General features: G+C 39.0%; 1 protein-coding gene and 1 long non-coding RNA gene across 3 annotated transcripts in view; both read right to left on the reverse strand.

The window, feature by feature from the left end:
* Positions 1 to 21581, reverse strand: part of trim8 (tripartite motif containing 8) — a 56976-nt gene that overhangs the window by 34755 nt on the left and 640 nt on the right. Inside the window, exon 2 of one of the 2 annotated variants that reach the window (XM_012966677.3) lies at positions 19651 to 20770. In XM_012966677.3, the coding sequence (XP_012822131.1) occupies positions 19651 to 20220 (570 nt within the window). In that variant the 5' untranslated portion in view covers positions 20221 to 20770. 2 annotated transcript variants of the gene reach the window in all.
* LOC116412022 lies at positions 14447 to 17735 on the reverse strand. The gene is made up of 2 exons (XR_004223477.1): positions 16477 to 17735; positions 14447 to 14823 (listed from the first exon to the last, which is right to left on the reverse strand). It is a non-coding gene; the product is annotated as an uncharacterized LOC116412022 (long non-coding RNA).

Consider the following 21581-nt stretch of genomic DNA (forward strand, 5'->3'; position numbering starts at 1 on the left):
TTTAGATTGATATTCTGAGTCAATTTGCAATTGGTCTTCACTTTTTTTATTTTGTGTGTTTTTTTGTTACTTATTTAGCTTTTTGTTCAACAGTTCTCCAGTTTGGAATTTTAGTAGCAATACGGTTGCTAAGGTCCAATTTTCCCTAGTGACCAGGCAGTGGTTTGAATGAGAGACAAGAATATGAATAGTGGAAGGCCTGAATAGAAAGATAATGAATAAAAAGTAGCAATAACAATAAAATTGTTGTTTAGGGGCCGGTTCACTGACTCCGAAGCTGGAAAGAGTCAGAAAAAAAAGGCAAATTATTTAAAAACTATAAGAAATATAGAATGACCAATAGCAACTTTTCAATTGGTCTTCATTAACATACCACCCATTTAAGCACCAAATACATTATATTGCAAATATTTTATCCATTATCTGTAAATTTGGCCCTACAGAATTGCATGTTCGCACCCACAAAGGGGACCGGGAAACATTTAGTCATGCCACTGTTCAGCCATCTTTAACCTGTCATCTAAAAAAAAGCCCTGGGTGGACTATCGTGTTCACTTGAACTTTAAGGGAGATATTTTCCAGTAAGAATGTCTTTTTTTCTTCTAAATATATCTCCCCTTCAGGAAATGCAGGGTATTTAAAACTATACGTGTGGTTTCCCATTGAAAAGGTATCCATTTCTAAAGGTGCATTATACTCACAAATTATGGATTAAAAAGCGATAACTGTGTTGTATGGCTCCTGTGTCTGTGTAGAACAGTGGCACTGGCACATTCGTTTACAGCTATTGTTTGGTAAAGCAATTAAAGCATTTAATATGTTATTTAGAGACAGTAGTTTTAATGGTTATATTAACACAATTATATGAGCAGCAATAAGTGGCACGAGTCCTTTATAGTTTTGGCAACATAAACACTTTGCAGTCAATACACTTATGGCATTTTAACAATTATTGGTTTTTTTTCTTTGGATTGACTCTATGTTTAGATTTATTTGTACAGAATAATGTTTGCATTGGTATTAAGGGGGTCATTTATACCTATATTCCACACACAAAATCTGCAGTGCAGCAGTATGAAGTCAATAGAATTACAGCAACACTCCCATGCACGCAATGAAGGTAAGAACAACAGCCTCTGTTCATAAAGAATTCCCCATCCCCACCAAAACATGCTGCAGTGGGTAGTGTATAGTTGGAGGCTTGGTTTAACAAAACAATAACTACACAGAAAACAGTCTACTGCCAGGATAGGCAGAATGTGGCTCTCTAACGATCCAAAGCAACTGCCAGAACCCACTATGCCAGGATGTAATGTCACAATACCTGAATCATTTATGGTCACCTATTCCTGAGCTCATATAATATTAATAAATAATATACCTACATAATATATATTAATTGTCCATTGAGTTATATACCTCCGTTGATTAGCTTTCCACAGAGGTTAGGGTTGCCAACTGTCTGGTTTTGACCCAGCCCAGCCCAGTTTTTCTCAAGGGGCTGTCAAGGTCAAAACCATCTGCTCACTTTTCGACATTCTGAAAACCAGGCAGAAATCCTCCAAATTGTGTCTGGCAGATGCCCCTGACATCATAACACCGCCAGAATCCGGTAATGTTGGCAACCCTAACAGAGGTGCATTGGTTTCATCCCTTACTAACCCCCCAGTCACCCCCCCACCGGCCATATGTGGCCCTCCGAAGGACTTTTATTGCCTCCAGTTTGCTTAAAGGCTCCAAAGACTTTACTATGACATCATCATTTTAATTTAACCTAACATTCAAACATGCCATATGAAAAATAATAGTCAAGCTATTTTTAAGCTAGAAAAAAAAAAACATTTTCAAATTCTCTCAATACAAAATATTGAAAATCTGCCCAAATAAATCAATAAAATTTACATGTAGTACCGAGACCATTTTGTGTCCAAGTCCAGCACAAATGCACAAAATGCAACCTGGTTTTATCAGATACTTATAAATAAAGCAAGATATTTTTCCCCTGTTTATGCTGGTGAAATCCTACCTAGGAAATGTACAGCACTGCCCAACCAATTTTAGCACCAACGCCATTTCTTTATATGGCATCCCAAGTCCAGTGCAGTCACTCAGAGGCTTTCAGCAAGTTAGCACGTAGACAAGTTAGGGCAGAAGGAGAGGAGGAATGGACTCATAGATGAGATGTCTGATTTAATCGAACGGCTCATTGGCCTTTCTCCTTGAGAAAATAAATAAAATACTTGCTCGTTACACAGGCAGAAAACACACAGGAATGTTCTCTCGAAGACCTGAAGCGGAAAGCTGCCTTGGCTCACAGGCATAGCAAGGCAATACACGCTCAGGAGGTGACAGCACAGAAAATCCCTTTAAATAAGTAAAGCTTTAATAGCACAACATGTTTTGTTCGGTTACATGTTTACTGGTAGGGTGTGGGGGTATTGACTGGCAACAAGACTGCATTATTAGATATAACCAAGTGCTGACACATGCCAGAGAAGAGAATGCCATATCACTGCACAGAGACCCTACCTGTTTACAGGCAGAGCTTACATTCACTAAATTTTTGTATAAATGTTGTATTCAATGGTTAAACCTGTCTTATTGCCCAAGGAGCCTTAATTATCTACATATGGCTGCCATATTGTTGGCCATTGAGACCTTATCTACAGACATCAAATACAGTGCTCATATTGTTAAGTGCTTGCTTACCTTCAAGCAATTCCTAAGAGTAGCATCACTATATGAAGAAAGTACTTTATGTTTTTAGTATGTTACAGAATGCCCTATTCCTAGCTTTTTTGCTATTTTTTTTCTCAATATATGCATTTACAGTTTTTTAATTATTTGCCTTACTAGCCTGCCTCTTTCCAAATAAATGGGGGCTACTGATCCCAGCAGTGAGGCTACAATGTTATTGTTACTTTTTATTAAGAACTGCCTGGTTGCGAGGGTAAATAATACCTTAGCAGCCAGATAATTGCTGAAATTTTAAACTGGGGAGCTACTAAGCAAAAAGCCAAAAAGCTAAATAGATAAAAAAAACAAACAACTACACATTTTCTCAGAATATCAATGTCTATATCATAAGTTAATTTAAAGGTGAACTACTTCTTTAAAAGGTAAGGGAAACATTTACTACTATCATGGCCCAGTAGGGGTCTTTTGGCAAGCTCATTGTCTGAGGCTTTGCACAGGATCCCTTTGTGATCTGATTATTGGCCCACGTGCCACACAATTAGATGGAGCGAATTTGGTCTATCCTTTGTGCCGCCATATCCGGGCAAAGATCCCTTTGTTTGGAGCTGTAACCAAAGCAAAGGATCTTGCCATGTATTGTTCAGCATTTACATTACATATGGTTTCAAAACTTGTAATTAAATAATGGCCCTTTAAATAGCAGCACTCATATTCATTTTTAAGCAATGTGCCAGAGTGAAAGCTCGGGCACCCCATTATTTAATCAGTAAAGATTTTCCAAATACAAAAAGATAATATGCCATTTATGGAATAGAAGGGCACTGCAGGAGTCGTAGGATACGGTGCAGGTGAGCAAGTGGTCGGAACGTATTATTCCAGTGACCTTGGTTAGATCAATTTATCTTGGCACTGACATAAATAAGACTGTAAGATGCAGAGGAGAAGGCTTAAAATATGTATGGGGGCAGAGTATAAAGTCCTTTTATATGAGGGAAGGCACAGCATTTAAACTCAGACTGACAGAACATTCTGTGCAAAGAGCTGGCGAGGAGGAGGGGGAATTTGTTATTTAGTCTGTTATTTAGGAGGGATTCTGGGAGTTGTAGTTAAACAAAATCTGGATTAGTGTTAAGCTGTTGGTGAGGCTGAGTCATACATTTGTTGGTTATACAGACATATACACAGTCCATTCCATTGCTGGCATTCAGGATATTCAACAACATGTGTGACCCTGCAAGGTGCCCGATGGGCCATCTGCCTTCTCTATACACCAGGGATTCCTATCTGCTTCCCTAGAACTGTAGTTTTACATCCCCCCACTCCGACAACAGCATTTGATGTATCCAGATAAGGGATCTTTTTATTGCAAAAGCAACACCAATAAATAATAGCACTGTACGAATTATTATTAGGTATCATTCAATTATAGCTTAATATCAATCAGTTTATTAATGATTTTATATTATCTATTAATTGACTTATAATATATGTTTATAATTTTATTCCAGTTAGCATAGTCACAAAAGATCACATTAAAATTAAACTAGATTTGATTAAACCTGGGAGAAGAGCTTAAATAGCATGGATGCCATAATAAGCATAAATATTTTTGCACCAAAAAAATCCACCACTAAAGAAGTGATGACATTTTAGTAACATGGCTCTGGTGGGGAGGGCACCCCACAACAGCCACCCTGTTCCTTTTTGGCTGCACAAAAGCCTATGTTCAACCATGTAGATTTCAAACCATACAGTTATTTTTGCTGAAAGAAAGGCACGGAGAAATAAAAACTAATAATTTCACAAAATGCCTTTTAAGAAAACAGGCAGTTTCAGAGGCCCAGTTAAATTAACTTTCTCCATCAAAACACTGTCGGCACTGGAGAACAAAGCAATATGAACATAGGAGTCCCTTTGTCTGGCTCCAGGAGCTCTTGTCTGTTCAAGCAGATGCAATGGAATGAGAAACCTTTTATTATGGTTATCCCCTATTTCTCCAGACTGACTATGTTACCTTGGGCAGGGAGAGTTATCTTAATGTATAGCAATATGTCCAACATCGCATTACAATTCCCAGTATGCCAACGGCAGCCTTTGGCTATTGATAGAATGTTGAAAGGTTGTAGTTAAACTACAATTCCCAGTATTCCATCAAGGCTGAATCTCTAAATCATGTCCAGTAATAGTTACACAATTCGTTATTGCTTGCATGTAAAGAAAAAATATAGAAAAGGGCTGGGTCTATGTTAATATCAAGTAATAACAACAGCAACAACATTTAATTAGGGGGATTAAAATTACATGGATGGGGGAAAAGGCTGTTACTATGGCTGACTGGGGAAATATAGGGGAACTATTTTTATTTACTTTTATTTCAAAGAATAGCATAATGTTTACTCCTACCTTGTTTTTGGTTTATCCCGAACTACTAGACATTTACTCAAAAGGAGTTTCATAGTTGAGCACTTTTTACTTCCGGCTATTGTCCCACATGGCATTTTTTTTTGTGGCGTGTTTGCGCCTTGTGTGACACTAGCCTTAAGCTGGCCATACTTGCACCGATAATATCGTACAAAACCTCGTTTTGTGCGATATTCGGTGCGTGTATGGCAAGTCGGCAAGTCGACCGATATCGCAGGAGGCTGCTGATATCGGTCGACTCACCGATCGGCCAGGTTTAAAGATTTTGATCGGGCGCCATAGAAGGCGCCTGAGCAAAATCTGCCGTCAGGGCTGAATCGGCAGAAGGAGGTAGAAATCCTATTGTTTCTACCTCCTTATCTGCCGTTACAGCCCTGAACGGTTAGTGGCTGATTGAAAGATCTTTCGTGCGACCAAAGATCCCAAATCGCCACGTGTGTGGCCACCTTTAGGGCTAGAGTATCTGATAAACAAGCGGTCACTGACAAGCCCCAAGAAGGAGAGGCCTGCACTATTTTGGAGTTATATAAATTCCTTAGGAAAAGTCCCCCCATTAAATTTTCGAGGGACTAATATATCAAGCATATTGCATGAAGTTACAGTTACACATGTCTGACATTTTAGTGCTTCTATCCTTTTAATTGAAATGGCAGGAAATAAGTAAATGCAAATAATGTTTAGGAAGCTCTGCTTGAGCTGTTGTGGGGGTTGAACTGTAAAAATGCTATGACTCAGTACGTCTATTTCTGTCTCTCAATTTAGGAAAACAGACCACACGTGGGAAAGAGAATCTGTGGAGCTGGTTTCATTCAGAGGACTATCTTAGATATAGAGGTCATTATGCAAACCTCTGACATTTGTAATGTGTCTGGGGCTGAGGCGGGGAATGGCTGCTGGGAACTGTAGTTCATGACCATCTATTAGGATACAGGTTGCAAATCCCTTGCTTAGGCTAACAACAATTGTGGCCCCAATATTTATATATTATGCCACCTTAAAGCATGCATTATGGCTACTGCCACATGGGGCAGATTCTGGGCATGCAGATAACCACAGGCCATGAATCAGCACCTTCACTGGCATCAGCCTGTCCCTGCACCTGAAGCCACTGTGTTGGCCCAAGTGCAGGCACACAGAGCAGATTTTGGCACCAAAATCTACAACAAGTCCCTTTACCCAGGCCCACACAATGTCTCTGGGTGCAGGCATAGGGAAAGCCTGATGCCTGCATGTGGCATTAACCTACAAGCAGAGCTGTGGAGATGGAAGCAATTTTGGGTACCTGGATTTGGACTCGGCAAAAACGTACAGACTTACTCACTCCTAATAAATTTAAACTGTAATAAAAAAAAAATACAATATGTTGCAATGTCCTATTTTACAGATAATAATCATAATGAAGTACTTCTCTGCTGTAAGCATAAAGCCCAGTGTGTAGTCGCTGTAGATGCAGGTGTGTGTGTGTGTTTGTGTGTGTGTGTGTGTGTGTGTGTGAAGTCCAGCTGAGCTATTATAACCTTATTGTATTCATTTTTGGTCTTTTGTTTAAACTTTAGGTTTAAGGAATGTTTTCTGCTTCTTTAATAATTAAAATGAAATGACACAGGCTTAATAGATTTAGACCCAAACTTGTACAGTATCCTCAATCATGTTGGTAGTGCCAGGCTTGGATGGCCAACAGGGTAGTGTGCCAGCTTTCTAACCATCTTCATATAGCTTTAAATTGTTGAGTTTTGGCAGTGATAAAATGCCTTGTATTTTGTGTTCTTTCAATCAACATGGAGAATGCATTAGTATATTAAAAAGAAGGGAATTGAAACCGAAGTCAGATTCAGAGGTACCTGTACCATAACCTGAAGTGTCAGAGTAAAAGTTGAAGGACTTATGTACCGGCTCCACAGCCATGCCTAGTAGAGTGCTATGCACAATCAGTTTGCAATGCAATGACTGTCTAACAGACTATTACATTGTGAAATGTGAATTTATACATGTATTTGTGCAAATTATTTTTTAGGTCTAAAGCTTTTTTTTTTTTAACATTCCCCCCTTTGTGTCTCTAACATAACTGACTATAGTATTGAACATTGCAATGCACCCAGCAAAAGGTTAAGTCAATTCCGTTGTTTCTTGCAGACGTTTATCAGCCATCAGCCCACGTGTGAGGCACCCAAAGGAACATTTTGAATGAGGGTTCTTTTATCCACCCTTGCAATTGTGCATACATGAAGATTCTGATAAAACCAGAAAAGGGCAGGGACACGTTTCCAATGGGATGGTGAACATTTGAAAGGCTGGAGATAAAGGTTAGAGTAACCTCAGCAGAAAAAGAGCAAGTCTATAGCTTTAAAAAACAATTGAGAATATGTGTATATTTTATATGCATGATGCTCTGTTCTATCTCCATGCATCCTTCCCCCACACCCTCTGGCCTAGCAGCAGATAACAGATACATAAAACAGATACTGAAGTAGGTGATGCTTCTGGCTTAGATCCCCAGTATGTATCTATGCATGAATCTTAGGTGGTGGATGTGATCGCCCTCCAATGAAAAGTATTTGGACCACTATTCGGATGGAGAGGGGGACATATAGTGCCTTGTTCTAGTTTCTTAGCCAATTTAAAAGCACTTTACTACTCGTTTACTTCCCAGCCATTCTGCGCTGCACTAGTTAATATTTTCATGCACAGGATACACTTGCAGTTCACGCACACATACAGGACTCAACATGCACCGTCTGCACCCTGCCATTCAGGTTTCTGAACACAACACACAGACTGATTTCCTGTGGCAGCTACAGATGCAAAAGCCTCTGCTCAAATTACACAGCTCTGCATATATCTTTCAGCTGCTTTATTTGCACCCTGCAATGCTTCTTTCCATAGGCAGCTGGTAAAAAAGCACATTTGCAAGCAATAAAATTTGCATATTGCCAATGGATTCTGCTACATTGTTTCAAGAGTCACATCTAAAAATGCAGAGAACAACAACAACAACAGCCTTAAGGATTTTTTTAATGTAATAATATGGTTTGGAACAGTTACCTAAGCCCCCTGTTCTCCTGCTGATCTGGCTGCCTACTTTGCCTACTTTTTTTAAAAATGTAACGTAGTCGACTGTCCTCAGTCTGCCTTCAGCCTCCATCCTCCAAATCCCACAATGCCCTGCATAAGTGATGTCAATAAAGAAATGAACATTACAGTGCAATGCATTGTGGGTTATGTAGTTCCTACATGCTGTCTGTAAGTTGTGGAGAAGTTGTTCCAATTTGTAACATCAGTGTTTTAGTCTGTCCTCCCCTGCCAGAATTTCAAATGATGCAGAAAGAGAAGAAGTGTTCTTTTGACATACCAGATTACAGTAATGGGTATGTTAGGGGTTTCTGTGCTGTGTGTGGCTTTTAAACAATTTTTGGTTTGGAAGCTGTAGTCCCCCTTTTACACAAACATCCCTTTAAAATAAATAAAACAGGGCTTGCATGCTTACAGGCTGATAATGTGTTGTTGATTATGGATGCCCATGGAGATTAATGTAAGAAGAACCTGAGGGGGGTTATGCCAGGAAGTGGGAATGTTGGAAATGCATTTTCTCTTATGAAAAACATGCATGCAGCAGAAAACAATGGAGCCACTAAATGCTTATGGATACAGGCGTCCCATGTTTGCTCATTATAATACCTCCTAATTCTTTTTTTTATCTTTAATCAGAGCTTTCAGCCAACCATTCCCAACATCCTAGCAAACAAACCAAGGAGCGGAACCTTGATGTGGTTGGCATGCATTCTATACTGTGATCATATTATGGAACTAAAACTCCACTGTTTGTTTCATGTTCAGGTAAAAAGTGCTTAATGGATAGTGAGATTAGGCAAAGATGGATGTGCACTAAAGCTTTGTGCTTATGCCAACGGCTCTGCTGGCCATATTAACAGAACTGCAGGAATATAAAAGAAAGTTCAGGTCCACATGCCAGAATCTGGGTCAGCCCTCTGTCCTATGGGTCAGCCCCAAAAATGCTGTTTAGAACTAGTCCCCTTGAATACAGTCAATCTGACTCGTACAAACGGAAAAAGGCAAAGGGGCTAAGACATAAAGAGATGGGGCATACCTAGTTCTAAACCATTATGTGAATTAAAATAATACTGGAACATCACGGTTGCCATACAAGAACTGTCTGTATAAAAGCTGCCACACACAGGCTAATCCCATACGTTATCCAACCAATTAGCCTGTGGGCCCATACACAATATGGCTGCCTTACTATTGTTCCACTTATTTAGGCCAACAGCCTGCGAACACTTGGAGCAGAAGGAAGTAAAGAGGTGCTGTATCTGCCAGTGCACCATGCCCTGACTGACTGTACATTGGCAGATTAATTTTAATTTTCAAACTGCCTGATTGACAAATCAAATTATATTATTCAGGACTGTCAGACCACCATACACATACCAATTTTGTATACTACAGGTATGGGATACAGTTATCCACAAAGCTCTGAATTATGGAAAGGCCGTCTCCCATAGACTCAATTTAAATCACATAAAGCAGATTTTTCAAATTGATTTCCTTTTCCTCTGTAATAATACAACAGTACCAGCAGTACCTTGTATTTGATCCCTACTAAGATATAATTAATCCTTAATGAATGCAAAACCATTCCATTGGGTTTAATTAATGTTTAAATGATTTTTTTGTATCCCTTATCCCTGGATAACGGCTCCTATACCTGGATTAAGTCTACGGCCATCTTAAACATGGGCTGCTTCAAAACAGACTATATGGGGAGTGGCATAAGGGCCATCTATTTACATTTTTTTGTTTAAGAATTTTAAAAACCACAATAGAAAATGTTTTTAAATTTAAAGTAATAATGACATGCTGCTGTAAAAAAGAAAAAAAAACCCATAACATGTAAATATGTAGAACAGCCGCTGCTTAAAATGTAGTTATAAAATTAGTACAGGTATAGTGAACAAAAAAAACATTTGCGTATAATCTAAATACATTAAAAAAGCCAATTCCTGCAAGCGCCGGTAAATGAATAAAAAAAAGTTAAAACTGTTGGCACAAGTAATGAAAAAGCTCAGCTGCAATATCCTGCCGTGCATGTCTTTTAAAGTAACCCAAGGCGGTACAAAGACATTAGTGTCCATGTGTGCAATGCTGATAAGTCAAGGGAAGAAAATACATTCAGGCCTTATCCTTTGTTTCACTGGGGCAGCCCAAATGCACACAGGGGCTGCTATATACTGGGCTCTGTTTTGCTCAAAAGAATTTCCACTGCTTGATCTGCATAGCAGCTTCCTTCCATCTCATAAATTTCCTGTGTTAGCAGAACTGGTTGCAGGGCAACAAATCTTGGGCCCCCAGTATCACAGGGGCCCCTTTGGGGAAGGGAAGGTACATACAATTACAAAGGACACATTATAATATTTTAAAGTTGTTTGATATTTTGATTAGCAGGTTGGAAGTTACTTTTTTTTTTTTTTTTTTTTTTTAATGCTCAGAGAACCCCAGTCATTAACTCTATCCGGCCCTGTGGATGAACTGTAGATATGTGGAAATGAATTTAAAAAAAAAAAAAAGAAAGGAGAGAACAGATGCAGAGGGAGCAGAAGTAGGTCATTTGGGGAGGGGTGGGACAGAGAAATCTATCTGCTGCCCTTTGCTCTCTTAGGTACATGCTTTTGGCAAGCCTTTTTAGAAAAAATGAATTCATGTTAAGAATAACTCAAAAAAACACAAAAATAAGAAAATATCCCTAGTGCCAATGACCTAAAGTCTTTCGAGATTGTGAAAAATGCAAAGGCAGAAATACATGGCTGTGGGAACATGTATTAACCAGTTATATTTCAACGAAAAAGGGGGTAAACACAAGGCCAACTGAAACCGAAGTATGGCCTTTTCTTGTTTGAGATCATGAGGCAGCTATTCCACTTTCCATAGCCAGGAGCTCTTTACCACTTTTAAACCCCCAGTGCCACCCAAACTTATCTCTCACATAGCTCTAGGATGGGCCTTCTCTGGTTTCCTGTAGGTTGGCTTACCACACATGTGCTGTGCCTAGGGCCCAGCTAAGGGCAAAAGAGTAGACCGATGCATTTGGGACATCATCTATGGCTGAATGCTATAAGCTACAGGTTAAATAAAATAGGCAATATTTGTTATGACCTTTAGTTGATTTTTCCGTCATCTTTATTTTATTTAGACCACAGTAGCAATCAGAGGGTCAGCAGAAAGCCGACTCAAACCCAACCTGACCTGGGTTAGCCATCAATATTTATATATCCATGGCCAACTTGCCCATTGCTGATGTAACCAGAGGGAGTGGGGCATACAGGAGAAAGTATATAAGTAGAAGGCCTGCAAAGGAGGCACATTAACATTGTGGACATGGAGTTTCCGCCACCCGCTAAAGCTGTGTTTTGGGCTCGCCTGCACATCACTAGGCCACAGCGTTTGTATCTGACTCCTGTTATTAAAAGGTGAAGTTCCTTCTTCATTTTTAGTATGTTTCAGATCAACCTGTACTATCACTCTTCATTTGTTCCAAACTTTTTTTTTTTTTTTTTTTAATGGTTTCCAACTTATTTTACTTCCTATCCTGCCCCTTTTTCATCCTTCAGCTCACTGACAATGATATGTGGCGATCATGGTCACTCACCCTGGCAACCCAAAGTATTTTTTTTTCTGAGAGCTTGTTATTGCTTGTCTTTCTGTAGAGAGCCTCTCTTATGTATCTTCCATTCTGACTTCCACACCACACCACTAATCTATGGAGACAGGAACCCTAGCAACCAGGTAAAGTAACAAGCTGCACAACAAAAAGTTAAATCGTTCAAAAACTACAAAAAAAGGCATATCTGAAACAATTTGCAATTAGTCTTCATTTTTTAATTTTTTTTTAAGGTTTCTGTTCAGCAGCTCTCCAGTTTGGAATTTTAGCAACTTTCCAGTTGATAGCGTCCAATTTAACTTAGCAACCAGGCGGTAGTTTGAAAGAGAGACAGGAATATGAATAGGAGAGGGCCTAAATAGAAACATAAGTAATAAAAAGTAACAATGACAATAACATTGTAGCCTCACAGAGCTTCATAGTTTTTTTTCCACTGATGGGATCAGTGACCCCCATTTGAAAGCTGGAAAAAGACAGAAGGCAAATTCAAAAACTATAAATAAATTAAAATGACCAATTAATAAGTTGCTAAGAATAGGCCATTCTATAACATACTAAAAGTTAACCTGAAGGTGAACCACCCCTTTAAAATGAATAAGCTCAGCCACAGCAATAAGAAACTCTGCAAGGAAACAACTACACTGTGGTTTTAAATCCATATAATTTCATGGAAACTGGAACTGCACTAACATGAAAAAACAAAAACATAAATCTGTGTGACTCAGGAGAGGACAAATGTGCATTTTCCTGCTATTTATATATTTGCTATTTATATATGTAGTGCTGAGACAGAGATTGCTGATTTGCTGCTTTGCATATCCGCCACACATGCATGGTGCCTTTCCCAGCTGTACGGATAATGTCAATAACCCTCTCCAATCAGATCGCTCCGCAGGGTACAAAGCATTTCTGGTTCCTGGGGGATATGGAAACAGAGGGCATGCTGAACAGAGTCTGATTTACAGGACTCAGCCTATAGATGATAGCGGGGAAAGTATTAGCGTGACTTATGGCTCTAAAAAGCTGCTTAATCACAGGAAGCGATGAGAGCAGGACAGACAATGTCCACCTTGGGATTTTCCAGGTTTCTTGATTGGTCCCCGATAGTAGATCCACTGGAAAGCTTTGGCCAGAGGCAAAATATTCAGGTATGGCGCTGGCTAAGAAGCCACCCAATTAACCACTATACGACATTCGACCCATAATTTCCATTCACAATAGGGCAACGTTCTTATAAGATGAACACAGACCTAGAACAAGATGGAGATCCAAACCTTGAAAATAGCATTTTTATGAACTCGATATCCAGTAAAACACCTGAAAAGCTCAGCATTGCCTTGTCCTTAGAGGAGGCAGGACCAGGGCAAGACAGCACCATTATCCATGGGACCTCATTTTTGATAATTCAACCTGTGGCTCCCCAGCTGCTGCTGATCTAAACTCCAGCCTTTAACTGTTCATAGATTCTGGGAGATAGTTGGACAAAAAGCTTTAGGTTTTGTGTTGGCCAGTCCTAATATAGAGTAAGCATAGACCTAGTTATACATAGTATAGGAACATCACCTTCCCATGACCCCCCATTGTGTTACCATAGACCAAAACTGTCTAACTGACCTTGCTTTATTATACACGCTATTCAACAGTAGCAGCCCCTTGTCCAAAACAAACATTAATCTATTGAGAGCACCAGGGTTTCTATACCTTCCCTCAATGAGCTTTGTGCCGAGGAATTGAGAGAAGCTTTTGAAGCTAGCTCTGCTTAAATGTAAGCAGTGACAGTAAATTAACACTGGTAACCACCCTTCAAAATTTACCAACAGTTAATAAACCAGTACCAATATATCATGCATGAATGTAGACACATTTGCTTTGCAATAAAAGCCATACACAACATGTATATAGTGTCTTCTGAATCCATCACCAGTGAAAATGTAAATACGGGACAGTATTTATAGTGTAAACAAACCTGTTTTTTAATCTTATACAGCTGACTGGATACAAAAGAACGGCAGCTGCCAAATTTCTGTCTTTAAAAAACTTGTATATTTAACCCTTTTGCAAAACACATTTTTGAAGACTGATGTCTTAACCAATGCCAAACAGCATTTGGTTCTAGTATTGCAATTGCATTAAACCATTAAAAGCTAACTGCCAATTGGCTACAGAACACGATTTATAGTACCTAGCACCTGTTAGCACATTGCCGCCATTATTATAGGAATACTGTCATGGCAAAACATGTGTTTTACAAAATGCATCAGTTATTAGAGCTTCTCCAGCGGAATCCTGCACTTAAATCTGTTTTTTGAAAAGCAAAAAACAGATTTTATTATATTTAATTTTGTAATTCCCCAGGGTGCCACAGTCATGTGACTGATAAACTTCAGTCACACTTTACTGCTGAACAATGGGCAAGATAGCAGCTCCCTGTGGATATCAAAATAGCACTCAATAGTAAGAAATCCAAGTCCGGCTTTGGAGTAGCAGAAACCATAGGTTACCTGAAAGCAGTTCTAATGTGTAGCACTGGCGCCTACACACCAATATTACAACTAAAAAAAAAATTGTTGGCTCAGGACTAAAATTTTAAATGATAGAGTGAATTAGTTGCTATGTAAACAGTGTAATTTAGAAATAAAAAGTACACCATAAAAATCATGAAAGAATCCCTTTAATTTTGCTTACATTATTATAGTAGCAGTAGTCCAATAAAAGCTGCTGCTGAACTGCTTACTGGAAGAGAGCGAATTCCCCATTATCAGTGTTTTCAACACTTGGCTTAAATGGGAAGTTCACCAAAAAAATTAATATATAATAATATCATACAATCTGCAATTGTTCTTCTTGTTCAGGGGTTTAGTAACCAATTGTTCCTCTTTACAGCTTAAAATGCAGTCTAGTTAATCACAAACAGCAGAGTTGAGCTTTTGTTGATGTTGCTTCTTGGCTTATTAGTTTGTTTAGTCTCTCTCCTGTTCATCTTCCTCTCTGTCATTTAGATAACTGCCTGATTGTTATGGGCACCAATAACCCTAGCAACAACACAGCAAGTTAAATTCTTCCATTTTGAGATGCCACGCACACACAGAGAGAAAATTACAATGACTAAAAAACACAGAATTGCCTTCCTCTACATAATTTCAAGGTGACCGTTACCTTTATCTTTTAGTCTCTGCTGAAATCAGGTGATGACTAAATATAAATGTCATTGCAAATATAATGATGCTGTCTGATATGTTTGTAGTTTAAAAACAGAGGCCTTAAAGGAGCATTTATTTATTGCTCTAAACAAGCCAAAATTTGGAAACGGAATTTAAAGGAACAGTAACTCGAAAAAATGAAAGAGCTTTAAAGTAATAAAAATATAATGCACTGTTGCCCTGCACTGGTAAAACTGGTGTGTTTGCTACAGTAACACTATTATAATTTATATAATAAGCTGCTGTGTAGCCACGGGGGCAGCCGTTCAAGCTGGAAAAAAGGAGAAAAGGCACAGGTTACATTGCAGATAACAGATAAGCTCTGTAGAATACAATAGTGTTTTATCTGTTATCTGCTATGTGCCTGTGCCTTTTCTCCTTTGAATGGCTGCCTCCATGGCTACACAGCAGCTTATTTATATAAATTATAGTAGACTTTCTGAAGTAAACAGACAACTTTTACCAGTGCAGGGCAGCAGCACATTATATTTTAGTTACTATTATACACAATTTTTTGGTGTTACTGTTCCTTTAAGTCACATTCTACTTACTGGCCCCAATGAGCAAAGTCAAACAAAACAGCAGTCCACTGAGAAAGCAACTGTATAAATAAACCCCTCCCTTCCCCCCAGCCACTGCCAGTTATCTTTTTAGATAAAGGGGAGCTTATTATACAGGCTTCTCAGTGGTTTGTTTGACTTTGAAACCATACTGACTATTGCAGGTCTCTATAAAAATAGATCACAAAAAAGAGAAAAAAATAGTTTCATTGAAATAACACATTTTCATGAAATATTTACTTTTACTACTTGTATGCGCCAATGGATTATCCCATATATAAAAAAATGCACCCCAAGCATCATAAGTTTGCATATAAATCAAGGACACACATATATGCTAGCTTATATCAGCCAATAATGTACAAAGCAGAGAATGCTGTCACACTTCTTCCTGTTTCAATTATAACCTGCCTTATTTCCTGTCAGGTGATCAATGAGTGACACAACTTCACAAAATGGTGGCTCAAAAAAACAAAAATAAAATGAAAAATAGGGACACATAGCTACTAGTTGCAGCTACTAAAATAGACAATGCTGATCATTTACTGATAACTGTCTCTACATGTATTTTAGCAGAGGCAATTCTCAGTATTGTCTATGGCAAGGTATTTTCTGTTGTTTAGTATCCGTGAAAAAGTAGCTGCTACTAATAGCTCAGTGTGTCTTCACCCTAACAGGTCGCTTACTGTGATATAAATGATCTGTTGGTTAAGTATTTGTATTCCTTATAAAATAGAATAAAAAAATGAAAATTCCTAATAAAAGTAGCAGTGTATGGACAACAGGGAGTATTTCTGCAGTGACTAAAGACAAAGTGACACTACCACATATATATCCAATTCTGCCCAGTGGTGCCACTCAGTGTGAATAAAAACTGCCAAAACATCACAAGTGGCACCTCAGAGGCTCATTCGCTAAACCTCACCTTTCTGCAATGGAGCAGAGCTGCCAAAAATCACACAAAACTGCAGGCTTCTAACTAAGGCAAACAGGTGTCCTAGTAACTGAAGTCAGAAGCTGTGACACTACATGTGGCGAGGGAGAAAAAGGAAACAGAACTAAAGAGAAAAAAAAAACAACTCTGTACATTAATTGAATGCATAATTTTCATAAAACTGGGTCATTCTCTAAAGTCACAAAAATTATACACAGCATTATTTTAGTCTTCAAATTAACAGAAAATGAACATAAAATGTGAAGTGTATATTTAACTGTGATTACTATGTTTAGGTATTTAAAGTAGTACTGGTCTGCCTTGTTTTTTTCACTGCACTGCTGGTTGTGTCTCTTTAAACAATGATGCGGAAGCTTTTTAAGATCTGTGAAGAATCATGCGAGACACAAGGCAAACTGAAATCACCTTTGGATGAGAGACAGCTTCTGTTACATGACATCAAGAGTCAGAACCAGCAGTGCAGAAAAAAAAACAAACTGCTGAAAAGAAATGATGTTAACAAATAACTTTAAACTCAGTAAAAACTTGAGGCAGTTATCTCTTAATTATGTAGGCCCAGGAATCTCAAACCACTTTAGGCTACAATAAGTCAGGGGTAGTGACCTTCAAGGCTCATTTCTTTACAACCACTAACCAGAGAGGCTTTTTAAATGCATGCAATTAGTCCAAAATGTAGGCCACAAATGAAAAGACCCCTACTACTGATGCATTGGATACCCATGGGACCAGCTGCTGGTATGTCTAGACCTGCCACCTTCTCTTCGTTGCAGCTGTCATTTTCCAACAAACCCTTCACCTTGTCGACGTTGGTGGCAGGCCCTGCCCCGTTCATGATGTCAGTGGTGGGTTCGGGTGGAGGAAGTTGGGAGTTATAGTATAACATTAACAAAAGTTGCTTAGCTGTGCCTTGGCTATTTGCCTAGTTATGCAATCAGCACAGAGGAAGCAATGCCATATTTACATGAAACGTATAAATACAATAAATGTGAATATCAGTGAAGGAGTCCCTAAGACACTTCTTGACAGATGGGTTTGCATAACACACCTCAGAAACATGTGATTTCCAGTTTACTTGCCGGCGGAGATTGTGAGTCACCACCTACAGAGAACATGGCTGATGTACACTTTGTCTAAAAACATAGTTACTAGCTCACAGAGCTACTGCTTTGTAAATATACAGGTATGGGATCCCTTATCCGGAAACCCATTATCCAGAAAGCTCCGAATTACGGAATGCCCATATCCCATAGACTCCATTTTAATCAAATAATTCAGAATTTTTAAAGTGATTTCCTTTTTCTTTGTAGTAATAAAACAGTACCTTGTAATTGATCCCAACTAAGATATAAATAATCCTTATTGGATGCAAAACAATCCTATTGGGTTTAATTTATGTTTTATTGATTTTTTAGTAGACTTAAGGTATGGAGATCCAAATTACGGAAAGACCCCTTATCCAGAATACCCTTGGTCCCAAGCATTCTGGATAACGGGTCCTATACTGATATTTCCAGTTATAACCCTAACACAATATTAACAAAGCACCTGGCATCTAAAAATTAACTTTCCCTTGGCAATAAGATCCTTTGAGAAAGGATTATATCCGACAGAGAGCAATGCATGTGACCCCTGTTTTTCTTCCTGTTTACTAAAACCACCACTGCTGTGTATATGGCATAGGCCAAATTTTTAGTTTGAATGGCTACCCCTATAGCTTCTTAACAGTTTCTTTATATAAAAAATGTAAGTGATTCTGCTGCAACTATACAATATGACCAGCATTAGGAACATCAAATTGCATTTAATTGCATTCAAAAACCTTTGGGGGTTTTTTTGGTGTTACTGGTCCTTTAATTTAGAAAAGGTGGAGCTTGAACCCTAATACTTCCTTTTGGGGCACAGCCAATCAGGAAATCTGGTGCATTTTACCTCAAAGAATCCTTGTATAGGCCTGGATAAAGGAATACAAAGGCAACCCTTATTTTAGAAAACATTAACAAAGAAAACTGTACTCCAATGTGAATTTTAACCAAAATGTTTGCATTTTACTACATTTAAGCATGACCTGGCATTACCCTGGTGCAAGAGATGCATGCATTTCTGTATAAATCCCACACACCTACTGCTAATCCATAAACTGCAAGGTATTTATCTCTGGGCTAGGACTTTACACTAAATATCACATGATTAAACTCCACCCATAAATGTAAAGAACCAATTAAAAAGAGAAAAGCAGTAGGAAGATCTCCCATCCACACAAATGGCATTGGAACTAATTCAAAGAAAGAACACAAACCATGAAAAAGGGCACTTTGAGTGCATGGAATGTTCCTACACAAAAACTGTATTCTGTATTCCCAAAATAAGTGCAGCCTATATGGCTACTAATGTAAACAGCCTTAACATGGCACCTGAGTATTATTAAGGCCACCAAGACAGAGATAAGATTTATAGGTTTAGAGTCAGCCTGGCTACTGAAAGAGCTGTAAACTATTTCTTAAGGAGCCAGAGCAGAAGAGGCTGAAGAGACAGACAGACCAACAGAAGATAGATTCCATAAAGGTAGGTAATTATGGCCATGATATTTGCCCATCATCATAATATTTCATATAGAATATTATGACAAAGAAAAAGGAAAACATGATTCCCAATAATATGGCTCATTTATTAACACAGAAGCTAAATTGGACAAGTGCCATTGCCAATAGTAACAGCAATTCGTTTTCAACAGTCTACTATTAGTGAGAAAATGAAAGCAAATGTCATACTGGTTTCTATGGGTAACTGTAGTGGTGCAATTTGGTGCCTACGTTCTTCAGCCCCACTGTCTTCTCAGAACTAAAGCAAAGATGTAGGTGATTTTGATCACATGACCAAAATATGGTGGCCATATTGTCTTCCACCTGATCTAACTGCCTGGAACACTCATCACAGTGGTAAATCTGACCATAGTCCATGGGTGAGGAAACAAAGCACCCACACTTTAAGTTTAATATGGATATCTAAACATCTTAAAGGTACTGGAACTCTTAAAAGAGGGGTGTATTCACTACTGACCAATATATTTATATACATTTTTTGTTGATTAACAATTGTATCTTTAGCCACGTAGGAGAAACCTGAGCGGTGGTTAAAAGTACTTACCCTTATTTCATTTCGTCGGATCTCCACATCACACACAGAATGTCCCTGGTGGGCTCCACTGTAGTAACAGCAGAACTGGCATACAGCCACCTGTTCTGCCTCACAGTGGTACAGTCGATATGCATTGTGTTGGGGACAACTCCAGGCCCTGACATCTTCTGCTTCCACCAAAAGGTGTCCACGAGCCGTTGAAGGCTGCTGTAGGTGGGTCTGCACGTGAGACTGGCAGCAAGGGGCCTCACACCTCAAACAGATCTTCTGAGCAGGAAGAGGTGGCCCCCTCCTACAGAACACGCAGTGCAGTATGGAAGGTGCTTTATCCACATTAAGAGAGTTGAACTTTTCTACAATGTTTGTGAGTTTCAAGTTCTTCTCAAGGGTGGGTTTCTGGTTATAGGCTTGGTTGCACTCTGGGCACCTAACCATGCCAGTCTCTTTAGCCCAGGCCTCACTGATACACCCTCGGCAAAAATTGTGCTTACAAGGGAGTTGGACAGGTTCAATAAAAACATGCAGACAAATGGGACAAATAAGCTCCTCCTCAAAACAGTTTTTCCAATTTTCAGCCATTTTGTACCAGTATATATTATATATCTTTATATAGATCTCTTAAAATTGATTGGGGGGGGGGGGCACAATCAAAATGCTTAAAAACAGGCCGACAGTTTGCTAAAATATATTCTCTTGTAATTCCAAGTGATTGCTAAAAAAATGAGGACGATCCGCAAAATATTAAAATTCCTTGTGGTACCATAGGCAGTTCATAGGGAATTCACCACACGTATTGCAATAAAAATAGGAATTTTTTTCGTTTTTTAGAAGAACAGCCAAAGATCAGGCAGATTTTCTAATGTTCCGACAGAATAATTAAAAAACAAAATAAGCCAAAAATTAAAACAAAAAACAAGCTAAAATTGTAAGAAGCCGCATACATGCAGGCAATTCTGCTGGAATATCGCAGGGCTTCATAAAATGCAAAGGCTTCCTTGAAATTAGCCAAGCAACCAAATTCTTGAGGTTGTTTCCATAGAGAGTGATCCTGGATGTTGCTGGAGAAGAGACAGTTCAGTCTGGCAGATCAAATTCCAGCCCGGAGCGAGAAAAGTCCTCCCACCGCTTCCTTGTTTCACAAATAAGAGGAGAGAGGAGAGGGAAAAAGGCACAAGAAAAACACAGAATTAAAGCTTATCGAGAGGAGAACTGAATAATACAAAAAAACTACCGATTTCCTGCCTCAGCTTAAGATTAAAGGGGAAATAAACACAAGCAATAAAAACAGAGAAGTGCTGGCTTGCGAAGCTTTGTAGGGAAAGCCATGCCTTGATCAAACTGAAAAGGAATTTCTCAACTGCTAATCACTGCCCTCCCCCACTTGTCTCTCCCCCTACTGACATGAAAGCCATTTCAGCCTTTACATTCAATCTGGGAAAGCAGTGTCACGGGAGCCAATGTGGGAGATGCAGAAAGAGAGCACACTTGGCATTAAGGGCTGAATTCAACGTTTGGCGATTTAGCTGCAATTTACACGGCCCCCCTCCCTGCACCCCACCAAAAAATATAGATTTGTGCTGTATTTATTGCCCCCATTCCCTGACAGCCTTTATATAGAAGTGATTCAGCTCAATGGAGAGAAACTTCAGAATGATCCTGCAGCTCCAGTGCCTTTTGGCTTTATCATCTGGCCAAAAAAAAACCCCAACGCTACCATCAGCCATCTTGGTTTGTTATTTTATCTGTTTAATTAAAATAAAAAAGAGCAAATCTTTCCATTCTACCAGGAGTGTGTCAAAGGGAAAGGAGTCACTTTGCAGTATAAATATGCTTTAATCTTTGTAATGCTTGGAGTCACCTTCCCCATAGGAAAACTACATGGCAGCCCCCCAGCATGGCAGCAAGCAGGAAAGCCTGGGCACAGGGGGGCTGAGCAATAG

Source organism: Xenopus tropicalis, chromosome 7 (genome assembly GCF_000004195.4).
Source record: "Xenopus tropicalis strain Nigerian chromosome 7, UCB_Xtro_10.0, whole genome shotgun sequence".
NCBI lineage: Eukaryota > Metazoa > Chordata > Amphibia > Anura > Pipidae > Xenopus > Xenopus tropicalis.